Source organism: Peromyscus leucopus, chromosome 23 (genome assembly GCF_004664715.2).
Source record: "Peromyscus leucopus breed LL Stock chromosome 23, UCI_PerLeu_2.1, whole genome shotgun sequence".
Lineage (NCBI taxonomy): Eukaryota > Metazoa > Chordata > Mammalia > Rodentia > Cricetidae > Peromyscus > Peromyscus leucopus.
Genome location: NC_051082.1, coordinates 14,689,168 through 14,714,126, shown reverse-complemented (window position 1 = coordinate 14,714,126; position 24,959 = coordinate 14,689,168). Strand labels below are relative to the sequence as shown.

Genomic DNA, 24,959 nt, shown 5'->3' with positions numbered 1-24,959 from the left:
TGCCTGAGGATGCTAAGGAAACTCACGAGTGGCCTGCAGATGCCCCCTTCCAGCAGCACCTGCCCTGATCTCAGTGTGAAAAGGGGGCTGGGGAAGGCCAAGGCACCTGCCGACAAGCCCCACGACCCGAGTTCGATCCCTGGGACCCACAGGGTGAAAGGCAATGACTCTCAAAAGTGTCCTCTGACCTCCACACGTAAGCTGTGACACACACACACACACACACACACACACACACACACACACACACACGAGAAAACAAATAATCTAGTTTTAAAATTTTTAATTTAGTCTTTTGGGGAAGAAGGTATAGCTCAATGGTATAACATGCCTGGCATGTAAGAGATCCTGGATTCTATCCTTAGTACCAAAATAATAAAACAAAACACAGAAATAAAGCACTCTCTCTTCAACCTCTTTTCACCCTGTTTTTTCAGATAGGATCATTTTGGCCAGGCTGGCCTCCAACTCCCTATATATCAAGAATGACCTAGAACTCTGATTTCGGTGTCTCCCCCTCCCACACGCACGCTAGGACTGCAGTTCTGACACCACGCCCACTCTATGTGGTGCTGGAGACAGAAGCGAGGGCCGGCGTGCTAGGAGAACGCTCCGCCAGCTGGGCTGTATCCAGTGTGAGCGAAGAGCGCTGACTTCTAACTTTCCTGGAGGGGTTGCGCATGTGCTCTGCTTTATCTGCTACGGAGCCAGCCTTCCCTGACTAACTCTCCGAAGAAACACCAATTTTAACGGAAAGCAGAGAATGCGGCCCCCATGGTCGGCTTGTCTAAGGACAGTCTCCTGGAGGCTGGGACTGCGGGAGGCCACCGCTCCTCCTCCAGGTCACCTCAACTGGAGCACAGCTCAGGCTCCCCTATTCCGGCAGCTTCTCCCGCAGATGTGGCCCTTTGGTGGGCTGTTTCCGGCAGGATTCCCGCCACCCCCCTCCCTCCGGCCCTCTTCAGACACTTGCTGGTAAGCACCTCTGGCCGGCGGTGCTCATCTACGTCAACGGAGCCGTCCAGTGGGGTGACAAAGTGGCACACAGGGTTCTTGCGTTTCTCCAGATCTGGGTTGGGAGGAGAGAAGACACCCTAAGACCCTGAAGGAGCTCCAACCCATACTGCCACACCCAGAAGTGGTCTTCCCTTCTTCCGCTGGAGAAATGGAGAGTTCTGAGAAGTAAGAGCAGCAGCAGGCAGGCCCAAGGCAAAGAACGCCAGTAATATCTACGTAAGAAATAAAGCTGCTCAACTACACAAAGGCGGGAGAATCCGCTCTGCTCCTCAAACCCGCATCCTCCCATCCTCAAGCCCGCATCCTCCCATCCTCAAGCCCGCATCCTCCCATCCTCAAGCCCGCATCCTCCCATCCTCAAAGTAGCCAGGAATAAGAGCTCTACAATGGCACCCATGTCTTCTGAACCTGCTAGAAACAGAAACTGCTCTGTGGCTGCTCCAATGTCACCTCTTGGCTACATTCTCCCAACTCTCCTGAAAAGAACCCCTCACTCCTTAGGGCCCAAGTACCCTGCATGCACTATACACACTCTGGTCAAGGACATGTCTGTCCCTCCAGACTCCAGGCTTTGTTGGCTGACTCTGCCTGATGGCTGGCGAATACCCTGGTCCCTGGAATGTATTATCATTTGGTTTCTTAGCACAGGCTGCTCAGGCAATAGTTTGCTATAAACATCTTTTAAGAGCAGGCTATAGACTCAAGGTGCTCAGGCCTCCAAGATGTGGAGCCCGGACACTGCAGAATTAAGGGCCCTTGGGGCACAGCCCACGCCCTGCCAGGCTGACGACACACTTACACTGCATGTACCATGCCCGCCAGATGGCGTTGTTGAGCCGGATCTTGTCCCGCCACTGAAGCTTCAGGCCCTTGAAGTTTTTCCACTTTGGAGACACTAATTTCCCACTGGAAAACAAGACAAAGAGCGGACAGTCAGTAGCTCTTCAGAAAATAAAAGTGAACCCAATCATTCCAGACGCCAGAACCCTGGGTTGACCCATTACAAGGTAGGCCTGATGAACACAGTCACTCCAGGATTTCTTTAGAGCATACGGGGAGAGGGGACCATGACAACATTCAGGCTTGGAGGACATGCTGCCATGGGGGGTCAGACATGGGGTTTGTGCAGACTCTGGGCTCCTGCTTACCCTTGAAGTTTCTCATAACCAGACATTTAAAAGACATACTGCCAGGTGTGGTGGCATCCATCTTTAATCCCAACACTCAGGAGGTAGAGGCAGAGGACTGTGAATTCAAAGCCAGCCTAGGCTGCTATCAACTGACTGGAAACCAGGCTCTTTTTGCCAGGGCTTGGCTCACTTCTGTTCTCAGTCACCACTGGCCCATCTCAGGCCATTTGAGAAAGTGATTCTCCTCAGCGCTCAGAGGTGGCGGCTGGCGTAGCATCTGGGAAACTAAAGCACCATGAAGGCCATGACACCAGGGAGCTCATGCTGCCCGTCATCAGCCTAGTCTGGGGGTGCTTTCAATTCACTGTACAAGACCTTTTTTAGATTTATTTTTAAGTAAGAGAGTGTGTGTGTGTGTGTGTGTGTGTGTCTGTCTGTCTGTCTGTCTGTCTGTCTTTTATGTGTGGGTATTCATGGAAGGCAGGAGAGGGATTTAGATCTCCTGGAGCTGGAGTTACAGGTAGTTATGAGCCATCTGACGTGGGTGGCAGGAACTGAACCCAGGTCCTCTGAAAGAGCATCAAGTACTCTTAACCTCTGAGTCATCTCTCCAGTACCCAATTCTAGAAGAAATCTGAGGCGTACTCTTACAATCAAAGACAGCACTGATGGGGGCTTTGAGACCAGTCTTGAGCCGTCCATGACCCTTCTGCTCCGTGTCCGACACATGCTCCTTCCTCTTTAAAGAACTCTCCCTCCCTGGCCCCTGCTCTGCCTTCAGACACTGCATTAACACCATCTGCTCTGGGCCAGTGCTGGCCTCTCCTAGGCTGCTCCCTCTGATGCCTTTTTTCATATGGGTACCGAAGAGCATCTATCTGATGGCAGGTCACAGCCCTGCCCCTGCCCCAAACCTACTCAGACAGAACAGATGAGTGGCAGAGTATTTAAAAGAGGCGCCGGAATAACTGAATCTCAGTATATAAAAGATTACAAATAGATCCATATCTGTCACCATGCACAAAACTCAAGTCCAAGTGGATCAAAGACCTGAACATAAATCCAGTTACACTAAACTTAATAGAAAAGAAAGTAGGAAGCACTCTTGAACGCATTGGCACCAGAGACCATTTCCTAAATAAAACACCAACAGCACAGACCCTGAGCACAACAATTAATAAATGGGACCTCTCGAAATTGAGAAGCTTTTGCAGGGCAAAAGACACAGTCAATAAGACAAAAAGACAGCCAACAGAATGGGAAAAGATCTTCACCAACCCCACATCTGACAGAGGATTGATCTCCACAATATATAAAGAACTCAAGAAACTAGACATCAAAGCACTGAACAGTCCAATTAAAAAATGGGCTAAAGTGCCGGGCGTTGGTGGCGCATGCCTTTAATCCCAGCACTTGGGAGGCAGAGCCAGGCAGATCTCTGTGAGTTCGAGGCCAGCCTGGGCTACCAAGTGAGCTCCAGGAAAGACGCAAAACTACACAGAGAAACCCTGTCTCAAAAAACCAAAAAAAAAAAAAAAAAAAAAAAAAAAAGGGCTAAAGAGCTAAACAGAGAATTCACAAAACAAGAACTACAAATGGCTGAAAGACATTTAAGGAAATGCTCAACATCCTTAATCATCAGAGAAATGCAAATCAAAACGACTCTGAGATACCACCTTACACCTGTCAGAATGGCTACAATCAAAAACACCAATGACAGCCAATGTTGGAGAGGATGTGGAACAAAGGGAACACTCCTCCACTGTTGGTGGGAATGTAAACTTGTACAACCACTGTGGAAATCATATGGTGGTTTCTCAGAAAATTAGGAATCGAACTACCTCAAGACCCAGCCATCCCACTCTTGGGCATATACCCAAGGAATGCTGATTCATACCATAAAGATACATGCTCAGCTATGTTCATAGCAGCACTATTTGTAATAGCCAGAACCTGGAAACAACCTAGATGCCCATCAACGGAAGAATGGATGGAAAAAATGTGGTACATATACACAATGGAGTACTACTCAGCAGAGAAAAACAATGAAAGCATGAAATTTGCAGGCAAATGGATGGAACTAGAAAAAATCATCCTGAGTGAGGTAACCCAAACCCAGAAAGACAGTCATGGTATGTACTCACTCATAAGTGCATTCTAGATATAAAATAAAGAACAATCAGGCCACAGCCCATAGAACCATAGAGACTATATATATATAGTAGGAGGTCCCTAGGACAACTGTGGCTTATAATAAGTTTAGGTTCTACTCAATTATTGAAAAAAAATAGCCAAATGAATGGAAACACATGAACTATGAACCAAAGGATGAGGGGCCCCCAGCTGGATCAGGTGAGACAGTTGATTGGCTTGATCAGTTTGGGAGGCAACTAGGCAGTGGGACCAAGTCCTGTGCTCATTGCATGAGTTGGCTGTTTGAAACCTGGAGCTTATGCAGGGACACTTGGCTCAATCTGGGAGGAAGGGACTGGACCTGCCTGGACTGAGTCTACCAGGTTGATCGCAGTCCTCGGGGGAGGACTTGTCCTGGAGGAGGTGGGAATGGGGGGTAGGCTGGGGGTAAAGGGAGGATGTGGGAGGGGGGAGAATAGGGGAACCCGTGGCTGACATGTAGAACTGAATGGTATTGTAAAATAAAATAAAATAAATAAAAATAAATATTAATAATAATAAAAAAAGAGGCGCCGGAGCAAGACATTAAGTGAATCTGAGAGCCTGCCACAGAAGGAAAGTTCCCTACTGAATGCCTGGCAGAACTTTCCCTCCCCTCCACCCACACCATCAGGGCCCAGGCTCTGGATTACGTCGGACAGAAACCTGTGGCCCCAGGAGCTCAAAGACAGCTCAGCCATTAAAGAGCAACCACTGCTGTTCTTGCAGAGGACCAGCCTTAAGCTTATAGGACCCACATGGCGGCTGACAACAGCCTATAACTCCGGTTTCAGGGTACCAGATGCTTGTTCTGGCTTCCACAGACACCAGGCATGCAATGATGCATTTACAAACACACACATAAAACACATAAAAATAAAAAAGTAGTTTTGAAAAAAAGATAAAAGGAGAGCTGTGACCCACACCTAGACAGTGTCACAGCTCATCCTTTCTTTTCTTTTTTCGTTTTTCGAGACAGGGTTTCTCTGTAAAGCCCTGGCTGTTCTGGAACCTGCTCAGTGCAGGAGCTAAAACCGAAGCTAAGACCAAGGAGAAGAGGGAAGGTCCCCACTGCTCCTGCCTGGCTCGCCACTTGGCTGTGTTAACACAAATGGGGCCAGTCCAGACAAGGCTGCAGGCAGGGGTCAACAACGTCACCCCTCCTTCCCATCCTGTGCAAGGTCCTCCAGCAACGCCAGGCCTGGCTGGCGTGCGGTTCTATTACAAATAAAATTAAGGAACACAACTAAACTAGACTAAAAACTCCTTTTCTGGTAAAGCCCAGGATTCCATGGCTGTGCCATACGCTCAGCAGAACCAGAATCTGACTGAGTACTAACTACCTCAGAAATGGCTGTGATGGACCCAGGGTCCCGGGGAGAAACAGATGCTAGGGCCCTGTCAATATCTATGCTGAATTAATCACAAGCTGACTTACCAATCTTTCCCCCCACCCCCCAAGACAGGGTTTCTCTGTGTAGTTTTGGTGCCTGTCCTGGATCTCACTCTGTAGACCGGGCTGGCCTCGAACTCACAGAGATCTGCCTGGCTCTGCCTCCTGAGTGCTGGGATTAAAGGTGTGCGCCACCACGGCCGGCCTGACCTTACCGATCTTAGCTCTGCTGTGCACCTAGGAAAAAGAGGACTATCTTTCTCCATCACACTACGTGGCACCTTCAGGTAGGAATCGTGACGGGAGCAGAAGGCAGAGACAGATACCGAGATATAAACAGTGTGAGGATCTCTTGGTTCTCCCCACGGCTGGCTGAGACGTTTCTCTTGTTCAGGATACTTAGGGCAAATACAGTCAAACGTTAGCAGGAACAAACACACCGATTTCTGAACTTCCACCATCAAGTTTCTGTAACCTCTCTACGGCCAGCAGATGGCGCTATAGACACACACAGAAACTAGTCAAAAAGCAACCCCCAAAGCTGTCTGGTCCCCAGAACGGATGACTGACAGGTCCGACAGCATTGCTCATAGTTACACAGTATCAAAGGTCACAACGGCGGAGAGAGTGGGGGACACAGCTCAGGTATTACACATTTCTCTCCGTTTCTTCCCTGCTGGGCTCTTGGGCACCCCACAGAGGGAGGAGGGGCTGTGTGTACAGGAGCCCTTCTTACACAAGTCCAGTTTCCCACAGAACTAGGCGAGGCTGCTCTAAAACTTCACAAGGCAGCTGCAAGCCAGCCACTCCATGAGAGAGAGGACACCAAGAGCAGATGTTCTCATCAGACTTCTGCTTCCCACAGTGACCTACCTACAAGGACATCTCTTTCAGACAGTCCAAGCCTTCTTTAAAAACACACCCGGAAATACTGCAGAAAATGTGTGAGATCACTGGCCTCTTCCCAGCCCCGGGAAGCTTCTCCCAGCCCAGACTTCTGAAATCTGTCCAGTGTGTCACAACCCTGACTCCAGGAACACTCACTCACAGGGACTTAGCCCCACGCCCACCCACTGATAGGCTGCCTGGGGTCTAGCCCTGACTCAGCTTGGGACTGCTGGCCGAGTGCAGACGTGGAGGTGCTTTTAAACCAGGTATTCAACCAAGGCTAGTGTTCCCATGAAGAAGTCTTCATACACTCTGCCGCTGTCCCCTTCCTAGAAGGAGGGTTCCTGACACCAAACAGGAAGTTCACAGGACAACAGAGGCCCCTCTTACATTCTGTTGTGTGGAGCTAGCAAACCAGGAATTCTTCAGCGGTCTGGCAAGAGACTGCTTCAGAATGAAAATTAAAGTGCAAGCCTCAAAAAGGCGGCTCTGGATAATCAAGAAAACAGGGAGGGCAGAAGTGGGTCATGGACTCTGCTCACTGGGGTAGAATTAGACACGACTCTTGCTCAAGCCTCTCTAAGAGGAAGCAAACAGAACCAGTACAGGCTACCGATTACAGCTCTGGGTCCATTCATTCATCTGTTCAGTTCAACCAAATTTCACTTCTTCACTGTTCCTGATGTTTCCAGGAGGAACAGCCACTATAAAACACCCCAGCCCTAACTTGTCCTCTGCCTCACCAGTATAAAAGGAACCAGTCACAGGCGGTCAGGTCTGACCTCTCCTTTCCTGCCCATGCTCTCACCTTAGTTGGCTACTGGCCAAAAACAAAACAAAACAAAACAACACACACACACACACACACACACACACACACACACACACACACACACACACACCAGCTGACTCGATTACAATCCCATCCCCAGTGTGATTAGCAATAAAGGTGTTTGCTTGTTTTTTGTTTTTTTGAGACAGGGTTTCTCTGTGTAGTTTTGGTGCCTGTCTTGGATCTTGCTCTGTAGACCAAGTTGGCCTCGAACTCACAGAGATCCACCTGGCTCTGCCTCCCGAGTGCTGGGATTAAAGGCGTGCGCCACTGCCGCTCGGCTAAAGGTAGCTCATTTTATTTATTTATTCACTAGTTTTTTTCTTTGAAGTCTGGAGGCTTAAGTACAAGTCTAAATACTCCATATGAGATTTCCAGTTCCCAACTCTTCCTATTTTCCTGAATATCAATGGGCAGGCTTCACCAACACACAGGCTGCTCTGGAGAAGTTGGGTGCTTCCAGAGAAAAAGTCCTGCAGAATCTGATACTTATCTCAACCCCAGGAATGAGTTATTTGCCTATTCTGCCTGTTCACTAAAGAGAAGCCCTACTTACTGACAAGTTCCCAGGGGGCTACTTTAGAGTAACGATGCCCATGAACATGCTTCTGAGAATCACCAATTTAGAAGGGCCTCCAACACCCAAGAAGACAAAACACGCAGAAATAGTATCACAAACAGATAAAAAAAAAAAAAAATCCTTGTTGTGTTCTTAATGAAATAATTTCCAACTACAAGAGATATAGACAGGCTCTTCAAAGTTTACAAAGAGACAGTATGTGGGAAGGGTCAGAAGAACAGTAATAGCTGCAATTTTTCAAAGCAGCATATGATGTGGGGGTGTGGGAAGAATGAGCTTAAAAAAACAACAACCACCAAAAAACCCTTTAATTTCTTTTCCTTCCATATGTGTGATAAAATACGTAACACAATGTATAGTTTTAACCATTTTAACCATGTTCAGTGTGGTAACAACCTTCACACCCTGTGCAGCCATCCTTACTCCCCAGTTCCAGGACCTTCCCTGCCCTCCTCAAACTGCCCGACCTACTCAGTCCCTGTCTTAGGGTCCTGTTGCCGTGAAGAGCCACCGTGACCACGGCAACACTGACCTGGGGCCGGCTTACAGTCCAGAGGTTCAGTCCACTGACATCATGGTGGGAAGCATGGAGGCGGGAAGGTAGATGTGCTGGAGAGGCAGCCAAGAGCTCTGCATCAGGACCGTCAGTGAACAGGAGAGAGAGACACTGGGCCTGGCTTGAGCATCTGAGCTCTCAAAGCCCACCCCATGACACACTTCCCCCAACCAGGCCACACTTAATAGTGCCGATGGGGGCCACTTTCACTCAGACTACCAGCCTCCATTACCTCCTCCCTCGACAGCTGGAAACCACCAAATCTGTTCCCTGTTTCCACACACTTGTCTATTCTGGACATGTCATATGAACGGGATTGTTCAGTATATGGCCCTCAATGTCTGAATTCTCTTAAAACACCATTCTCAAGGTTCACCCGCACTGCAGCACTTACAGAGCATCCTTTCTTTTCAGGGCTGAGTCCCACCCCTTCCTACAGCTACAGCTAGGGTGGAGCTCACAGCAGAGTGCTTATCTGGTATACTCAAGACCTGGGCTCCTAGTACTGCCAAGGGGGCGAGGGGCAGGAACAGGAAAAACAGAGAAAGATTCTATTCTTTGGTGTTGTAGAATGCTGTCCTCTGGGCACAGCATGGCCTTAGAAATCCGAGTGGCTGTGACTTTCTGCACAAGGTCCTCACAAGATCGGGCCCATTAACGTTCCCCTTAAAGAAGGGCAAGTGGGGAGGCTCACAAGGCAGCTCACAAAGGGCCCAAGGAGGGCTCACGAGGTGGCACTGCAGACCCACAAGTCCCTTCCACTCCCTGAGGAGTAGGGTCGGGGAAGCAGACAGATTTTTGGTGGTGTGGCCACTGTAAGTATCTCCAATTAAACTCATCGGCTTGACAACGCGCATGTGAGCAGAATCACATCCCCTGCTCTGATCAGTGCCCCATCTAGGGTGATAAACATTTGGTTACATTTCCCAGCAAAAGCCACGCCACGTATGAACAGATTGCATTCTGTTTATCCATTCATCTTCAATACCTTTGAGATGCAGTAATTCTGGTAATTAGTATTGCCAGAAACAGACAGAAACAGGGGTCTCCCTAGGAGACTCCAGTGTTGAAGTCCTGCTGCCCAACATAGCAGGGTCGAGCTGGGGCTTTGGGGCAATGACTGGATCTTGAGGACTCTGTCTCAGTCACTGGATCAGTCCACTGATAAAAAGTTAGACTCTGATGGCATTGCTGGGAATGTCTAGGGGGGCTGGAGAGATGGTTCAGAGGTTAAGGGCACTTACTGTTCTTCCAGAGGACCTGAGTTTGGTTCCCAGCACCCACATGATGGCTCACAACCATTTGTAACTCTAGTTCCAAGGGATCTGATGCCCTCTTCTGGCCTTCACGGGCACCAGGCACACATGTGGTACATAGACATACATGCATGCAAAACATACATACACATAAAATAAAATTTAAAAATTCAAAAAACAGGAAGTGCCTAGAGCAGTGGTTCTCAACCTTCCTAATACTGCGACCCTTTAATACAGTTCCTCATGCTGTGGTGATCCCCAACCATAAAATTATTTTAGTTGCTACTTCATAACTGTAATTTTGCTATCTTATGAATTGTAATATAATTGTGTTTTCCTATGGTCTTAGGCAACCCCCATGAAAGGGTCGTTCGACCTCCAAAGGAGTCATGACCCACAGGTCAGGATCCACTGGTCTACATGGAAGAAAGTGATCTGGAGAAACCCCAGAAAGACCCTGTTCCCAGCCTCTTTCTGTCTCTCTGGACCCTGGCCACCACGAGGTGACCTTTGCTCCACCATGTCTTTCCAAACCTCTGGGAAACCTGGACCGAGATAACTCCTAGCTGAGCATTTCCAAACCAGTTCAGGACAGGGAAGAGGGGTCTCATCTCTGAGCTGCCATTGAGGACAACGGTGGACAGAAACAACTGAGTCTTCCTGTTGTGCAAGCTGACAACTGTCTCTTCACACTGTATGTACATTCCTTTAAGCCAAAATCCCTCCTGCAGGAGTTAATTCTGCAGATCCATTTAAACATGGGCACAAAGCCATAAAGGAATAGTAAACTGTAGGAAGAGGTTGGAAATGAAGTACATGTTCAATAAAAGAGATTAATTAAAACACAAGTATAACTACATAGTTGAACACTCTGAGGGAATCTAAAAAACACAAGTGTGTTGATATATAATGCTGGTATTTAGGCAAAAATCTATATGGGGCATTGCTAAATGAGAACAAAACCAGTAATGAATTATATAGTATAGCTTCTTTTTTAAAACCATGCTGGGTATTGACCCCAGGATCTTATGCAGGTGCAGTTCCACTGAACTACACAGCACGGTTCTATTTGTTTTTGTTTTTTTTTTTTTTTTATTTTTCGAGACAGGGTTTCTCTGTGTAGCTTTGCGCCTTTCCTGGGACTCACTTGGTAGTCCAGGCTGGCCTCGAACTCATAGAGATCCGCCTGCCTCTGCCTCCCGAGTGCTGGGATTAAAGGTGTGCTCCACCACTGCCCCGGCCCTTGTTTTTATTTTTTAAGATTTGCCGCGGCGGCGGCGAGCAGCGGTGGTGCACGCCTTTAATCCCAGCACTTGGGAGGCAGAGCCAGGTGGATGTCTGTGAGTTCAAAGCCAGCTGGTCTACAGAGCGAGATCCAAGACAGGCACCAAAACTACACAGAGAAACCCTGTTGAAAACAACAACAACAACAAAAAGATTTATTTATGTGTATATGTGTATGTCTGTGCATGTGTGCATGAGCCCATGCATACACACACACACACACACACACACACACACACACACACACACAGTAGAAGAGGGAGTCAGATTACCTGGAGCTGCCTCTAGTGGGTGTTGATACCTGAACTCAGGTCCTCTGTAAAAGCAGCAAACTCTTAACCACTGAGCTGTCTCTCTAGGTCTCCAGATACATGGGGTGTGTGTGGGGGGCTAATTAATTAACATAGGAATACATTATTTTTTAAAGTAAGGATAAAAGTCCAGGCACAGGCCATGACCTTACAGGCTTCTAGTCAATCACAGAAGGCAATTAGCCACACAGAGAGATAAACTTGTCACAAACCCAGATGGGCAGCTAGTGGTTATTAAACGCTGCCTTTAAGGAGGAGCTGAGGGATAATGTTCCATCTTGTCTCTCCTCCAGTACTCCAACTCTTTTTCTTCAAAGAGTCATTTCTGTTGGCTTGTCCTGGGATCTGGGCTTGATCCAGAGGCTATTATTAGAGCCAAAACTAACAGGCTGCAGAGGGACAAAGGCTCATTGAGGACCAGGACATGGGGACCAGTTACCCCGAGGACAACGCAGAATCATCCTGGCACCTTGTAGCCACCTCTCCAGCAGAGGCACCTTCCATAGAAGCCAGGGAGATTTCCAGAGCCACCCTGTGTGTCTGGACCTCATCTTCCCAGGCCACTTGGAATCCTTACTTTAAAAATGAAGTGTAAGTGCTGTGGAGAAGTCGGCTTTGAGGACTGAGGCAGCAGGGCAGGAACACGGAGTCCAGACCTGTCCTATCTCAAGGGCGAGAGTACACAGGTGTGCTGGGACACATGGGTGAAGACAAGCTCACATGTGCTAAAATATCTGTGAGGATTTCTGTTTGTACTTATATGGCAGAAACAGGAAATTAGCATTTCCACAAGCACAAAAAGTACAGCAACCTGAGTGAAAACTAGAGAGTCTGCCTAGCCAATGGCATGATCTCACTCCATCCCTTCGCCCTGTCCTTTTTACTGACCACCTGTGGTCTAGTCCTCCACGTGGAGACAGACCACCCCAGACTCATGCCACTTCTAAGCAAATGCAGAGGACACTGAGGCTGAGGGGCAGGTGATACGGCCAGTGGTGGAGTGCGTGCCTAGAAAGCAGAGCGGTCCATTTCTGAACAAATCACCTTCTACGAAATGGTGATTCTATCCACTGAGTGGGAGCACTGGGTGGATCACGCACAGGTGTGGGTTTGGCACAGAGCAAGGGCTGTTCCTGTTCCTGGGGGCATTACATTCTGGCCCTTGCTGGACTCACAACTCGGCACCACTTAAAGTCACAGTCAAATGATCATGCTAGAGGTGTTACTCAGTGATGGAGCATGTTTGCAGCATGTACGAGACTCTAGGTTCAGTTCCGAGCAAGAGAGTTGTGGGAGGCTTATGGACCAGGAAAGCAAATTTGAACCTAGAGCCCTGGGTGCTCCTAATTCCTCTAGAATAGGGACAGAACCAGTCTTTGGAGGAGGGGTGCTCAATGTGTATCATTTGCTATAAAGAATTTAGTAACTAATTCACTCTCTGTAAGGCTGGGTGTGACATGAGTTCCTGTAAACCAAGCACTCAGAAGGTTCAAGCAGGAAGATGACCAGGAGTTGGAGGCCAGCATAGGCCACATAAAGCCAATAGCAAGCCAGACAGGTACAGAGCAAGACCCCGTCTCAAAACAAAAAACAAAACAATAAAAAAATCTCCAGGTGAGGTCTTGTAAGCTGGCTCAGCAGATAAAGCGTTTGCTATCACTAAGGACCCGGGTTTCATCTTTGGGACTCATAACTGAAGAAGAGAACTGAACCCTGAAGTTGCCCTCTGACCTCTATTTTTGTCCTGCACACATGCACACATACCCCACCCCAAACACACAGTAAATAAATGTTATTTTAAAAACATCTTAAAACCTACCCGTGTATTTCTGTGCATCTGTTTCATTTAGGAACGCCTTTTCAGCCCTCTGTCTTATTTTTAATGTGGAGGATGGAGTGATGTGTTTGTTTTTAAACATTTATTTCTGTGTATACATGCACACATGCGTATGTCTATATGAGCCATCCTGTCAGCTCTACTTTCTTATTCAATTTCCACCATCCACTGAGATGTTAGTCCTTTTTCTATTTGTAAACTTGCAGTGATAATTACCATTTGTGAAGTTTCTACGAATGTTCCAGCTAGCTCCCCCCACTTCCCCTTTTATTCTGAGCAGGCAATTTTAACCAAGTCCTCGTGCACAGCAGGAAAACTGCCCCACTGAGCTGGCTACACACCCGCCTGGATTTCTGATGGTCTTCTACTTTCAAAGCCGTCTTAAGAGGCCCCACATTTGTACAGTTAGATCTCCTGGCCATCACCATCTCTTATGGCTCCCCTCCCTGATCCCCTGCCCCATTCAGAGATTTACTTGTTCAATTTACACTCGCCATCTTGATAGCCCTTTTATTTGTTTTTGTCATTACTACTAATTACGACCGGCCTGGAATTCCTGCCACAGCTTCCCAACAGTCTGATAATAATCTGAATCCTTTCCCCAGCAACAGATTGTAACAGTGATAGTTCTCAGTGCGTTCTCTGGGTCCTTCTAGAGAACCAATCAGGACAGTTTTGTAAGTTCTACGATGCTGATTAGGCATTATTAAAGTCAGCCTGTCCCCTCTAATTTTACATATTTATCGAATTGCATGTATGTAGTGGGTAGCTGTTTAAGACACTCTGTTTGGAAGTTTGTCTTCTTCCTGGCACATAACGGCCTGCTGGGCAAAGAACTGCCCTTACCTCAACTGCTGACTGTACAAATGCTGTCCTTTCTGGACGAGCAGGACACAAGGTAAAGCGACTACTGAACTCTGCCAAGACAGGGTAAGATGGTCTTTCAGAATTCCTCCTTCTGAAAATGGTCTGTCAGATACTCTAGGCCTGTAGCCAAATTGGATGCCCCAATGATGCTGAGAAACTTTAGGCTACCAGTTGTCTCTGTCTATCCTCACAAGATTTCCGAAAGTTGCTTGCATGCATTTCCCGTTTTCTCAGTTATTACTATATTCCTTCTCAGGTCTTTGATGGGGTTGAAGACTAACAGTTACAGTTACAATCTTCTCATATCTTAGCCAGAACATACTAAGTACTGGATTCAGATTCTCCAGGATAGGACAGCTTTTGGAATAATCTCTCTAACATACCGTTTACCTATGTTCTGGACATCTCTGGATTTTAGTATGTGTCTCTCATTTGATGTTGTTCTTGTTGGTTGTAGTTCCATTTGTTTATGTCATTACCCTTTACTTCTCCTTGATAATCATTCCTATTGTGTATATAGTTCTGTGTTAGGTTAGAACTCTCTTATTTAGACTAAAGGGGGGGTTGTAGTGGGCAGCTGTTGGAGCCGTGCCCTGAAGCACCGCCCCAGTGAGGCAGCTGTAGTTGTTACATTTGCCCATGACCTTGAGGTACCTGCCCCTGGGGCATGGCCACGGGGGATCCTGAAGACCCGGGATGCACACAAGCTATCTCTCTTGGCTACCTCATAATTCTGGATGCTGAGATCTTGGACCAAGCTGTTCAGCGTGGGACATACATAGCTCAGCTTTCCTGGACCCTACGATAAATCTCCTGTAGTGAGTTTACCCTCAAATAAATTCCTTTGATCATTAAATAGACTCTGTAGATTAATCCCATTATATATATTCAGATAAAGATATATGAACAAACTTGTTTAAACATATGAAATAATGCTTTACTTTTGTTATTTTTGAGTGGGTGGGGTGTTAGTTTGGGCTTTTTATTTTGTTTGGCGTTTTGAAACAAGGTGTCACTATGTAGCCCTGGCTGGCCTCAATTTTGGCAATCCTGATGAGGACCACAATGATCAGTTCATTGATTTGTTTCATAACTCAATTTTCACTTGTATGTCATATCTTACTATACCAATAAATATTCTTTTTTATCAATTATAGAATATTCCTATCTACATATTTGCCATAGTCTATTTAACAACTCTCCCATAGTCAGAGGCTTACAGGAACAGATTTTGCTACTGTCAGCAATGCTGTGATGAACATTCCACTATTTATACCTGTATGGGACTGCATGACTTATCTCTAAAGTTTATTAACTCTTAGAAATGTGCCAGAGATGCAGCTGAAAAAAAAAAACCAAAAATCAGGGATTAAAGGCCCAGCACCTTGGAGGCAGAGCCAGACAGATCTTTGTGAGTTCGAGGCCAGCCTGGTGAGTGAGATCCAGGAAAGGCGCAAAGCTACAGAGAGAAACCCTGTCTCGAAAAACCAAAAAAAAAAAAAAAAAAAAAAAAAAAATCAAAAATTCTTTGTTCCTGTTTTTTCTGTCATACTTTAAAACTTTCCCTATGTTAGTATTCAGTTGGAGCCCCCAGCTCGCCCCTGCACAGTCTGGGAAGCTCCATTCCCGTCTCTCTTTCCAAACCCCAACTGCTCAAGAGTCTGTGAACAAAGGGAGGGCACCCAAAAGCCCAGTTTCGCATTCCTGGTGGCTCCTGCGGCTTCCTCCCCTGAAGAGGCAGCCGCCCAAATCCCCTGCCTAAAGCGCTCAGCTTTTGACCACACTTGGGCACAAACCCAGCTTGTGGTGGACACATCAGCACCCCTCACCTACAACCTGTATAATCTCCCTGCTTTAGTTCAGGCGGGTGGCTTCTCCAGCCTCCATCTCTAGGACTGGAGAACCCACCCGGAGTTGCTTTGCTCAAATACACCTGTTGTTATACTTTTTCAATTCAGTTTGATCTGGCTTACTGAGTAGGCGGAAAAACCTATTATTGGGGGACAGAAAACCTATTATTTAGTACTTCCTATTTTTGATTGTTTGTCTTTTTGTTTGTTTTGAGAGAGGGTCTCACATAGCCCAGGCAGGCCTCAAACTCATACGTAACTGAAGATGATCCTAAACTCCAGATCTTCCTCCAAAATACCGGAATTATATGTATGAGTTATGAGTGGTTTCCTTTAGTACTTTCATACCTTAATTTTTTTTTTATTAACTCTTGGATGCATGTGGAATTTAGTTGGTGGGAAAACGGAGGGATCATGCTTAAATTAGTAATTCTTAGCAATGTAATAAGTCATTCAAGGTTCCTTCTGAATCCAACATTTCATCCTCATGCACACCACCTTCCCACATACTTCCCTGGGCCCATTTCTGGAAGTGCTCCATTGCTTATGACAATTGGACATATGGGTTGTTTTTGTTGTTGTTTTGAGTCAGTTTTACTATGCAATCTTGGGTGGCCTGGAACTCACTCTGTAGACCAGGCTGGCCTGAAACTCACAGAGATCCTCCTGCCTCTGCTCCCGAGTGCTGGACTAAAAGTGTGAACCACTGCGCCCTGCAGAACATGTTTTTTTATGATTTCAATGTTTACATGTCAATCTGATTAATGGAAAGAAGGCAAAATCATCGTGGTTCTTTTTCCTGTCCTTGTTTGCTTATGACAGTGCCTCCCTCAGCAGCCTCAGCTGCCCTCGGACTGTGGCCGCTCTACCGCCTTAAGTTTTTGAGTGCTTGAGAATACAGACATGCACCACATGCCCACCTCAACACGGTTCTTTACAGAGTTCACAAGATCAATTCTGAGTGACTAACAGACTTTCTCAGTTACCCCTACTAATTCATAGCACTTCCACAAACACCCATGAAACGCTGCCATAGACACCACCCGTGGTGCTCTGAGGAAGAATGGCCCCCCATTGGCTCCCACATACTTGAGTGCCTACTCCTCAGGGAGCAGCACTACTTAGAAGGATTAAGAGGTGGGGGTGGGCTTTCCCTTTCCCCTCTCCCCCTCCCCCTCCTCCCACTGCCGCCTGAGGACCGGGATGTAAAACTCTCAGAAACCTCTCCCTCCTCATGACTGCATGCTGCCACACTTCCTACCACGCTGGTAATGGACTGACCCTCTGAAACTGTAAGAGAGCCCCAATTAAACGCTGTCTAAGAGTTGCTGTGATCATGGTGTCTCTTCACAGCAATAGAACACTAAGACACCAGCTCAGGCTTTTACCACTGATTTGTGTCCAGTCTCCTACTGTTAACATTGTGACATGGGTAACATTAGAATTATATTTAGAATTCTTGATTATTTTTCTATTTGAACATGCAGTTCATGTTGTCGAGTCTCAAAAGAAAACTCATCCTGGGGGGCTAGGAGATAGTTCATCCATCAAAGTGCCTGCTGTACAAACGTGAGGACCTGTATTCAGGTCCCCAGCAATCACATCAAAAAGCAGGTGTGGGCCGGGCGGTGGTGGCGCACGCCTTTAATCCCAGCACTCGGGAGGCAGAGCCAGGCGGATCTCTGTGAGTTCGAGGCCAGCCTGGGCTACCAAGTGAGCTCCAGGAAAGGCGCTACACAGAGAAACCCTGTCTCGAAAAACCAAAAAAAAAAAAAAAAAAAGCAGGTGTGTGGAGAGCCACTGGGTATGTGGAGCCTGCTGGCCGAACACTCCAGAAAGGAACTGATAGCAACCTCTAGGCTCCAAATGCACAGATTCAAACAAACATACACTCACACATATGTCTACACATACATATAGAAATTTTTTAAAAAAAGAAAGAAAATTCTTGCTGGGTTCTGTGGTGTCACAGGTTATCTCAGTAACTGGGAAGGCTAAGACAGGAGTTCAAAGCCACTTGGGTTTCCAAAAATAAAGAAAAGAGAGAGACTAAAGACATGGCTTAGTGGTACAATACCTGCTTAGGCTATGCATAGGAAAGGGAGCAGGAAGGGAGAAGGGAGGATCTGAAGCTATTTGGTTTGAATTGACTTCTACTTACTGTCCACAGCACCAAGCTTTGGAAGGATAGTTCCACATCCACACACGATGTACTTTGGACAGGTCCTCCTACAACCCTACCCTCCCTTTCTCACTCTCTCCATCCTCGTTAACCCTTTCTAGGCAGTTTTCTCTCTCTCTCCATGTCATATATACATATGCTTGGTTTTCTAAAAAGTGTTTCATGTATGGACTTCACATTTCTGATTACCCTTACTTTAAAATAAAATATGAAAAAGTGTTAGTAAGTGAAATCAGCAAAACAAAATCAAGTCTCCTGGTCAAAGTGAAGGACTACCTCATTCATTGTGTTCAGTATAGCCTCACACGGATGGTAAGGGACCGCCACCCTCCTGGGAACAGGAAGGCTGAACCACAGGCACAAGCGAGCCGGTTCCATGTTCAGTGACTTCTCCACTGTGGGAAAAGCTACGATTCCACCCAGTGCCAGACACCTGGTCACAGAGGCAGTGAGTCCAGGAACAGAGTGCGCTGCAGAGAGAAGGCTCTAGAAAGGAGCTACGAAAAGGAACAGGCAGAAGTCATGCATGGAAACTGTGATGGCTGTTCTTGGCTGTCAACTTGACTACATGTGTCATTAACTAAAACTTCAGCAGCTAGATACTCCTGTGAGGGGTTTTTGTTTTGCCTTAATTAAATCATTCCAAGTGGGAAGACCCACTTTTCATCTGGATCTTTTGAGGTGGGAAGACCCACTTTCAATGTGGGCCACACCTTCCGCTGGCCGCCTGTATAAAGGACATGGAAGAGGGAAGCCGGCTCTCTTTGCCTGCTTGCTCTTGCTCTCTGTGGCGAGTCCACTCCTTCACTGGCATTAGTGCCGACTTCTTCAGGATTCTGGAGTACACTGAAGATGAGCTGAGACATCCAGCCTTGTAGGCTGAACCATTACTGGATTCTTGGACGTTCCGCGGTAGACAGCCATTGTTGGACTAGCTGGACCACAGTCTGTAAGCCATCTGAATATTATTCACCTGCAAGTTCTGTTCCTCTAGAGGACCAACCACAACTAATACCAAACATTTCTGAGCTCCTATGAAGCTAACATGTCTTCGCCATCATTAGTCATTTCAGAGGGCTGCCAGCTCCATAACCTACTTAGCAGTCAGGGAAATCTGAAACTGACTGATCAGTCTCAAGGATAAAGTAACACTCCCCAGGTAGCCAAGACCTATAAATAGGCTTCTAATGGCTTTTCTCATTTTAGACAAGAAAGAATTCAATTTGCTTTCCAGCCTTAAGAACCTGGAAGTGTACACTCCACAGAGAGGCTGGATGTCAGAAACACAAATGAGCCAAACACAGCAGCACACCCTGTGATCTCAGTACTCAGAAAGCAGAGACACAGACTACTACAAGTTCAAGGCCAGTCTGGTCTACTTAGAAAGCTGCAGGCCAGCCCAAGCTACATGGCAAGAATTCTTCAAAAACAAACAACAAAAAACACCTCACAAACAAGAGGTGCCCAAAGTAGGGGTGGCTGGGTAGATCACACTAGCTAACATTAAACAAAAAAGTAGTAGGTGGGTATATAACACCCTAGCCACAGTCTTTTGACTATCTCTCAGGAGAACAATTTAGTAAAGCAAACAATCACAAACCTTGCACTGCCTTCTTCATACAACCCAAAATTCCAATAAAATCTATCCTTCCTAGTCGGGCATAGTGTCACAAACCTGTAATCCAGCTCAAGGGAGGTACAGGCAGGAGGGCCATCCTGGGCTATATGCACCTGTCTTTAAGCACACACACACACACACACACACACACACACACACACACACACACACACCCGCGCGCACGCCCCAATCGGTCCTCTAGAGTATGTCACAGACGGCTTCTAAGACTTGGCTGTCGTCATAAACTCCTTCCTTTTCAACAATTCAGACAGCAGCTAGGAGGCAAACTGACGTCCAGTTTAATCATCATATCCCAATTACAACCTGAGCCCTTTGGATATTATTAACCCATCTTAATAGATAATAATAAATGGATATCTCCCATCTTAATAGATAATGCAAACACATAAGAAAAGTTTGTTTTTGGAGATGGTATCTCACTGAATCTGGAGTTCATCAATTCAGCTAGACTGGCTGCCCATAGAATTCCAGGGACCCTCCTGTCTCTGCCTTCCCAGTGCTGGAATTACAGATGCCTGCAGCAGCACCGAGATTTTTATGTGAGTGCTGTGATTCCGAAATCACATTCTCATGCTTGTCCAAACAGCATGTCACCAACTCAGCCATGCCCCCATCTGTCTGCTCTGAGACAGACAGGGTCTCACTGTGTCTGCTTTGAGACAGGGTCGTCTCAGTCTGTAGATGAGGTTACACTAAAATGTGCTGCATAGAGACCAGGTTGGTGTCAGACTTGCAGTGACCCTCCTGCCTCTGCCTCTCGGGTTCTGGGATACAGGCGTGAGCCATTATGTCTAACTTGAAGTGAAGCTCTGACTGCAGTTTCTGTAGCTCTGTGTAGCATAAGGGCCAGGATCACTCCCTCAGCCTACAGAAGAGCTTATCTGACAATCCCAGACCTGGCAGGGACCTGATCTAGTCCCCTGAGCCTGTCCTGAAAACCCACCTCACCTATCAGCAAAACCTCAGCCAGGACAGCCTTCACTCTTGGAAACACAGAGTACCTTCTAACCAGGAGCAAGAGGCAGCTTTTCTAATCGGAAGACACTGCAGTATCCTGCTGTCATGCGTGGCCAGAGGCAGAGGGGAAGAGGGTCATCGTGTCCCCACTGTCGCTATAGGGTCTGGGCAGACAGCTAACCTTTCTGAATTTCACTTGGAGACTGTGAAAGCCAAATTTCACAGATGTCAAATGGTTAGCACAAACTGGCTGTTCATCTGGAGCACACCAGTATCTCGGAGCAAGGATTTATGCCCTCAGGTGACAGACACTTCTTGTGCCCTCCCTCCAGGACTGTTAAGACAATTAAAAGGCATTTGGGCCACTGTAGCCAACGCAGAAAAGGAATGACCACAAGACAACGTCTTTCTTTTTATTAGACCAGTCACACACCACCAAAGAAGAAAAGCCACAGGGTGACACAGCATCACAGCTCTGTGACAGGACCCGGAAGTGAGGGTTTCCTAGCACTGTACCCCAACACCAGCACTATCCTAGCTTTTGTGGCAAGAAAATGCCAGACAGAGGTAGACCTCTGTGAGGTACCTCACCCAGCACCACCTGAGTCTTGTGTCTTCAGTGTTATTGCCCTTGCCCGGGTGTGGTTTTGTTGTTTTGTTTGTTTTGATCATCTCTATCACCCAGACACACATATCAGGTCAATACTTTGGATGATGTGACTGGACAGTAGCAGCTTTGAATTATTACAGAAAAGAAGCATTATCTCATGGCCATTTACACACAAATAAGTCAAAGGAATTCAAGATGATCAAGGTTTGCACACTTGACTCAGAGTTTCTAAGTCCTCACTATGAACAAGTGTGCAAACCAACAGACTGTAGCTGACTCTAGACAGAGAGAGGAAGCTGTGAACTCATTGCAGTGGGGAGACAGGCATCTGAAAGCCAGGAGCTGGGGTGTGACTCAGGGGAGAGTGGATGCTTATGTTCAGCCATGTGCAGAACCCCGACTCCCGAAGAGTCCAGGAGCACTGCACACAGACTCCCACAGAGTCCAGGAGCACTGCACACAGACTCCTGAAGAGTCCAGGAGCACTGCACACAGACTCCCGACAGAGTCCAGGAGCACTGCACACAGACTCCCACAGAGTCCAGGAGCACTGCACACAGACTCCCACAGAGTCCAGGAGCACTGCACACAGACTCCAGAGTCCAGGAGCACTGCACACAGACTCCCACAGAGTCCAGGAGCACTGCACACAGACTCCCACAGAGTCCAGGAGCACTGCACACCCCCCACCCCCCGACTCCAAGAGTCCAGGAGCACTGCACACAGACTCCCACAGAGTCCAGGAGCACTGCACACAGACTCCCGAAGAGTCCAGGAGCACTGCACACAGACTCCCACAGAGTCCAGGAGCACTGCACACAGACTCCCGAAGAGTCCAGGAGCACTGCACACACAGACTCCCGACAGAGTCCAGGAGCACTGCACACAGACTCCCACAGAGTCAGGAGCACTGCCCACCCCACAGCCACCTCCCAGCCCACAGAGTCAGGAGCACTGCACACAGACTCCCACAGAGTCCAGGAGCACTGCACACAGACTCCCACAGAGTCCAGGAGCACTGCACACAGACTCCCACAGAGTCCAGGAGCACTGCACACAGACTCCCACAGAGTCCAGGAGCACTGCACACAGACTCCCACAGAGTCAGGAGCACTGCACACAGACTCCCACAGAGTCCAGGAGCACTGCACACAGACTCCCACAGAGTCCAGGAGCACTGCACACAGACTCCCACAGAGTCCAGGAGCACTGCACACAGAGTCCCGAAGAGTCCAGGAGCACTGCACACAGATAAAAAAAAAAAAAAAAAAAAAAAAAAAAAAAAAAGACACAGAGTCCCGAAGAGTCCAGGAGCACTGCACACAGACTCCCACAGAGTCCAGGAGCACTGCACACAGACTCCCGAAGAGCCCAGGAGCACGCACATAAGAGTACACACATTCTAACAGTGGAAAATTCTTAGACATTACTCTATTAGGGGATGGGGAAATGGCTCCGTTATAAAATATTTGTCATACATACACGAAGACCACTACCACTACCGTCCTAGGAGGCCACCTCCACTCAGCAGAGTGCTTAGTGTTCTCCTCCTCTGGGGCTGGAGTCAGATTTGAGACACGAAACTGCACTGAGGAGTGGAGGTGAGCAAATGCACTCTGAGGTCAGCTGGAGCCCAAACGGGGCTCTGAGGCTCTCACTCTGCTTTCGGGAGCTCAGCCAGAGGAATTCCTGGCTTTTGCTGATTATCTCCGTAGCATGTACACAAGATAGCGACAGGCATCAGGCCAAAAAGTTGGTTGGGAGGTCAGCGGTGGCAGTGGGAACAGCGAGCAGACAGGCGTGCCAGAGCAGGTGGTCCTTGCACGAAGCAGGCCAGTGCCAAGTAAGGCCAAGGCCACCAACAGGCAGCATGATTCCCAGAAACTCGATGCTTCAGGGGCATTAATAAGCGGCAACACTGGCTACAGCCCGGCCAAGGTGCAGGACGGGACTGGGATGACCATGTGGACCAGCCACAGCTGTCTGCTCTAGGATGGCAAAGGAAATGTTCTCCCCAGGGGACTGCTGGACCTCCTTCCTCCAGGCCTGCCCCCCAGGAAGAGGGCAGTGGAAGGAGAAAAAAAGAAGCCAGTTTCAGGGCACCAGAGCGATTCAAACCAAACCAACTGGCACTTGATTCAAAACAATGGTGGCTTTGTCAGGAGGTTGCAACAGCCAACAAGAGCTGGTTGGAAAACCTGCCCGCCCCTCCTAATTTCTATCCTCTAGTCCCCGTGACTTTGAGACATCACTCTAAAAAAGAGGAAAACAAATTATGCACATAAACCAACATTAGCCGAGCCACAGGAGGCCTCTGAGTGCCCTTTGGAGATGACACATCCCCACAGCCAGCTGTTATGCACTGTCTCCTACCTCAGAAGCCCTTCTCGGGCTCCCAGGACACGTTTAAATCTGCCTTGCTGATAATTCTCCGGAATCCTAGCCAAGAGGGAGCAGGGCTCAAACATTATGGTCTCCACAGTACTGCCACCTACGTTATGAGCACTTGGGAGGGGAGCAGTCAAGACCTTGATGTGTGCTCTCGGGCTGGGGTGCCGCTCTCATCTCTGTCAGGGCCTGGAAGCTCTGCCTTGGGGTTTGCTAAGACACAAAACACAAGAACATTCCCTCTGGAGACGGGGGAGGAAAGCAGACGGCAGAACTTCTCACACCACACCCTGTTCTGCTCACTGTGTCCCCACTTTACCAATGAGACTGTCACCTCCTGTACTTCAACACCCAGAGCACCAAAGGAGCCAGCGACAGGCACAGGGACAAAGAAAAGCAAACAGGCTTATCAGGAAGACGCAGGTGGTCACACATGGCCACACCTGCTCCACTGCAACCTACAGGTCTCTGGTAGCTGGAGAGGCTGGGCATGGCACAGGCAAGCTTCACCTGCCTGGCTGCTCTCAGGTACTGGGTAAGGGCAACATCAAGGACAACACACAGCTGACTCGATAAGTGTGTTCTGTGCTTTTGTGAGGGCAGATTCGCCTGTTAACAGTTTCCTATCAGGGTTGGTCTCCTCCCCTCCCCTTTTTCTTTCTTTCCTTTTTCGCTCTGTAGCCCAGGCTGGCCTTGAACTCACAGAGATCCGCCTGCCTCTGCCTCTAGAGTGCTGAGACTCAAAGTGTGCACCACTGATCTGTTAGCGCTTCTCACTGAGGAAAAACCAGTGGATTTCACCAGTGGGCACCGGGGTTAGGGCTCGGGGGTAGATGGTGCCCTGGGCATGTATGAAGGCCTGGGTTAGACCACTAGCATCACACCCAACTAAGGGTGACAGAAACTTGTCGAGGAGACGAGGGCCATTCTAAGAGAGCAATCACTGAGCCCTCAGCAAGAAGCCAGGACAAGAACAGCAGGACATGGACACCTGGGCTCTGAACCTTTCCCCTGGGTCCTCACCTCAATACAAGGCAAGCCAGACAACCACAGACCGACCGCTCAGCAGCCCTTCTGCCCAGCACTCCCCCAGAGGGCTGCTGGCAGGACAGCCAATACCACACAACTCCTTAAGCAGCTCTCAAGATGGCTGCCAAAGCTGGAGGCCAGTCAGCGTCTCAGGACTCCTCCCAACGAAGCACTCAAATAG

At 48.0% G+C, this 24,959-nt stretch overlaps 1 protein-coding gene across 1 annotated transcript in view; it reads right to left on the bottom strand.

Moving 5' to 3' along the window:
• LOC114704540 (MLX interacting protein) overlaps window positions 1-24,959 on the bottom strand; it is a 59,332-nt gene that overhangs the window by 14,989 nt on the left and 19,384 nt on the right. The window contains exons 2-3 of the mRNA XM_028885848.2: window positions 1,817-1,923; window positions 984-1,069 (exon numbers count right to left, since the gene is read on the bottom strand). Coding sequence (XP_028741681.1) covers window positions 984-1,069; window positions 1,817-1,923 — 193 coding nt within the window. The remainder of the gene's footprint in view (window positions 1-983; window positions 1,070-1,816; window positions 1,924-24,959) is intronic.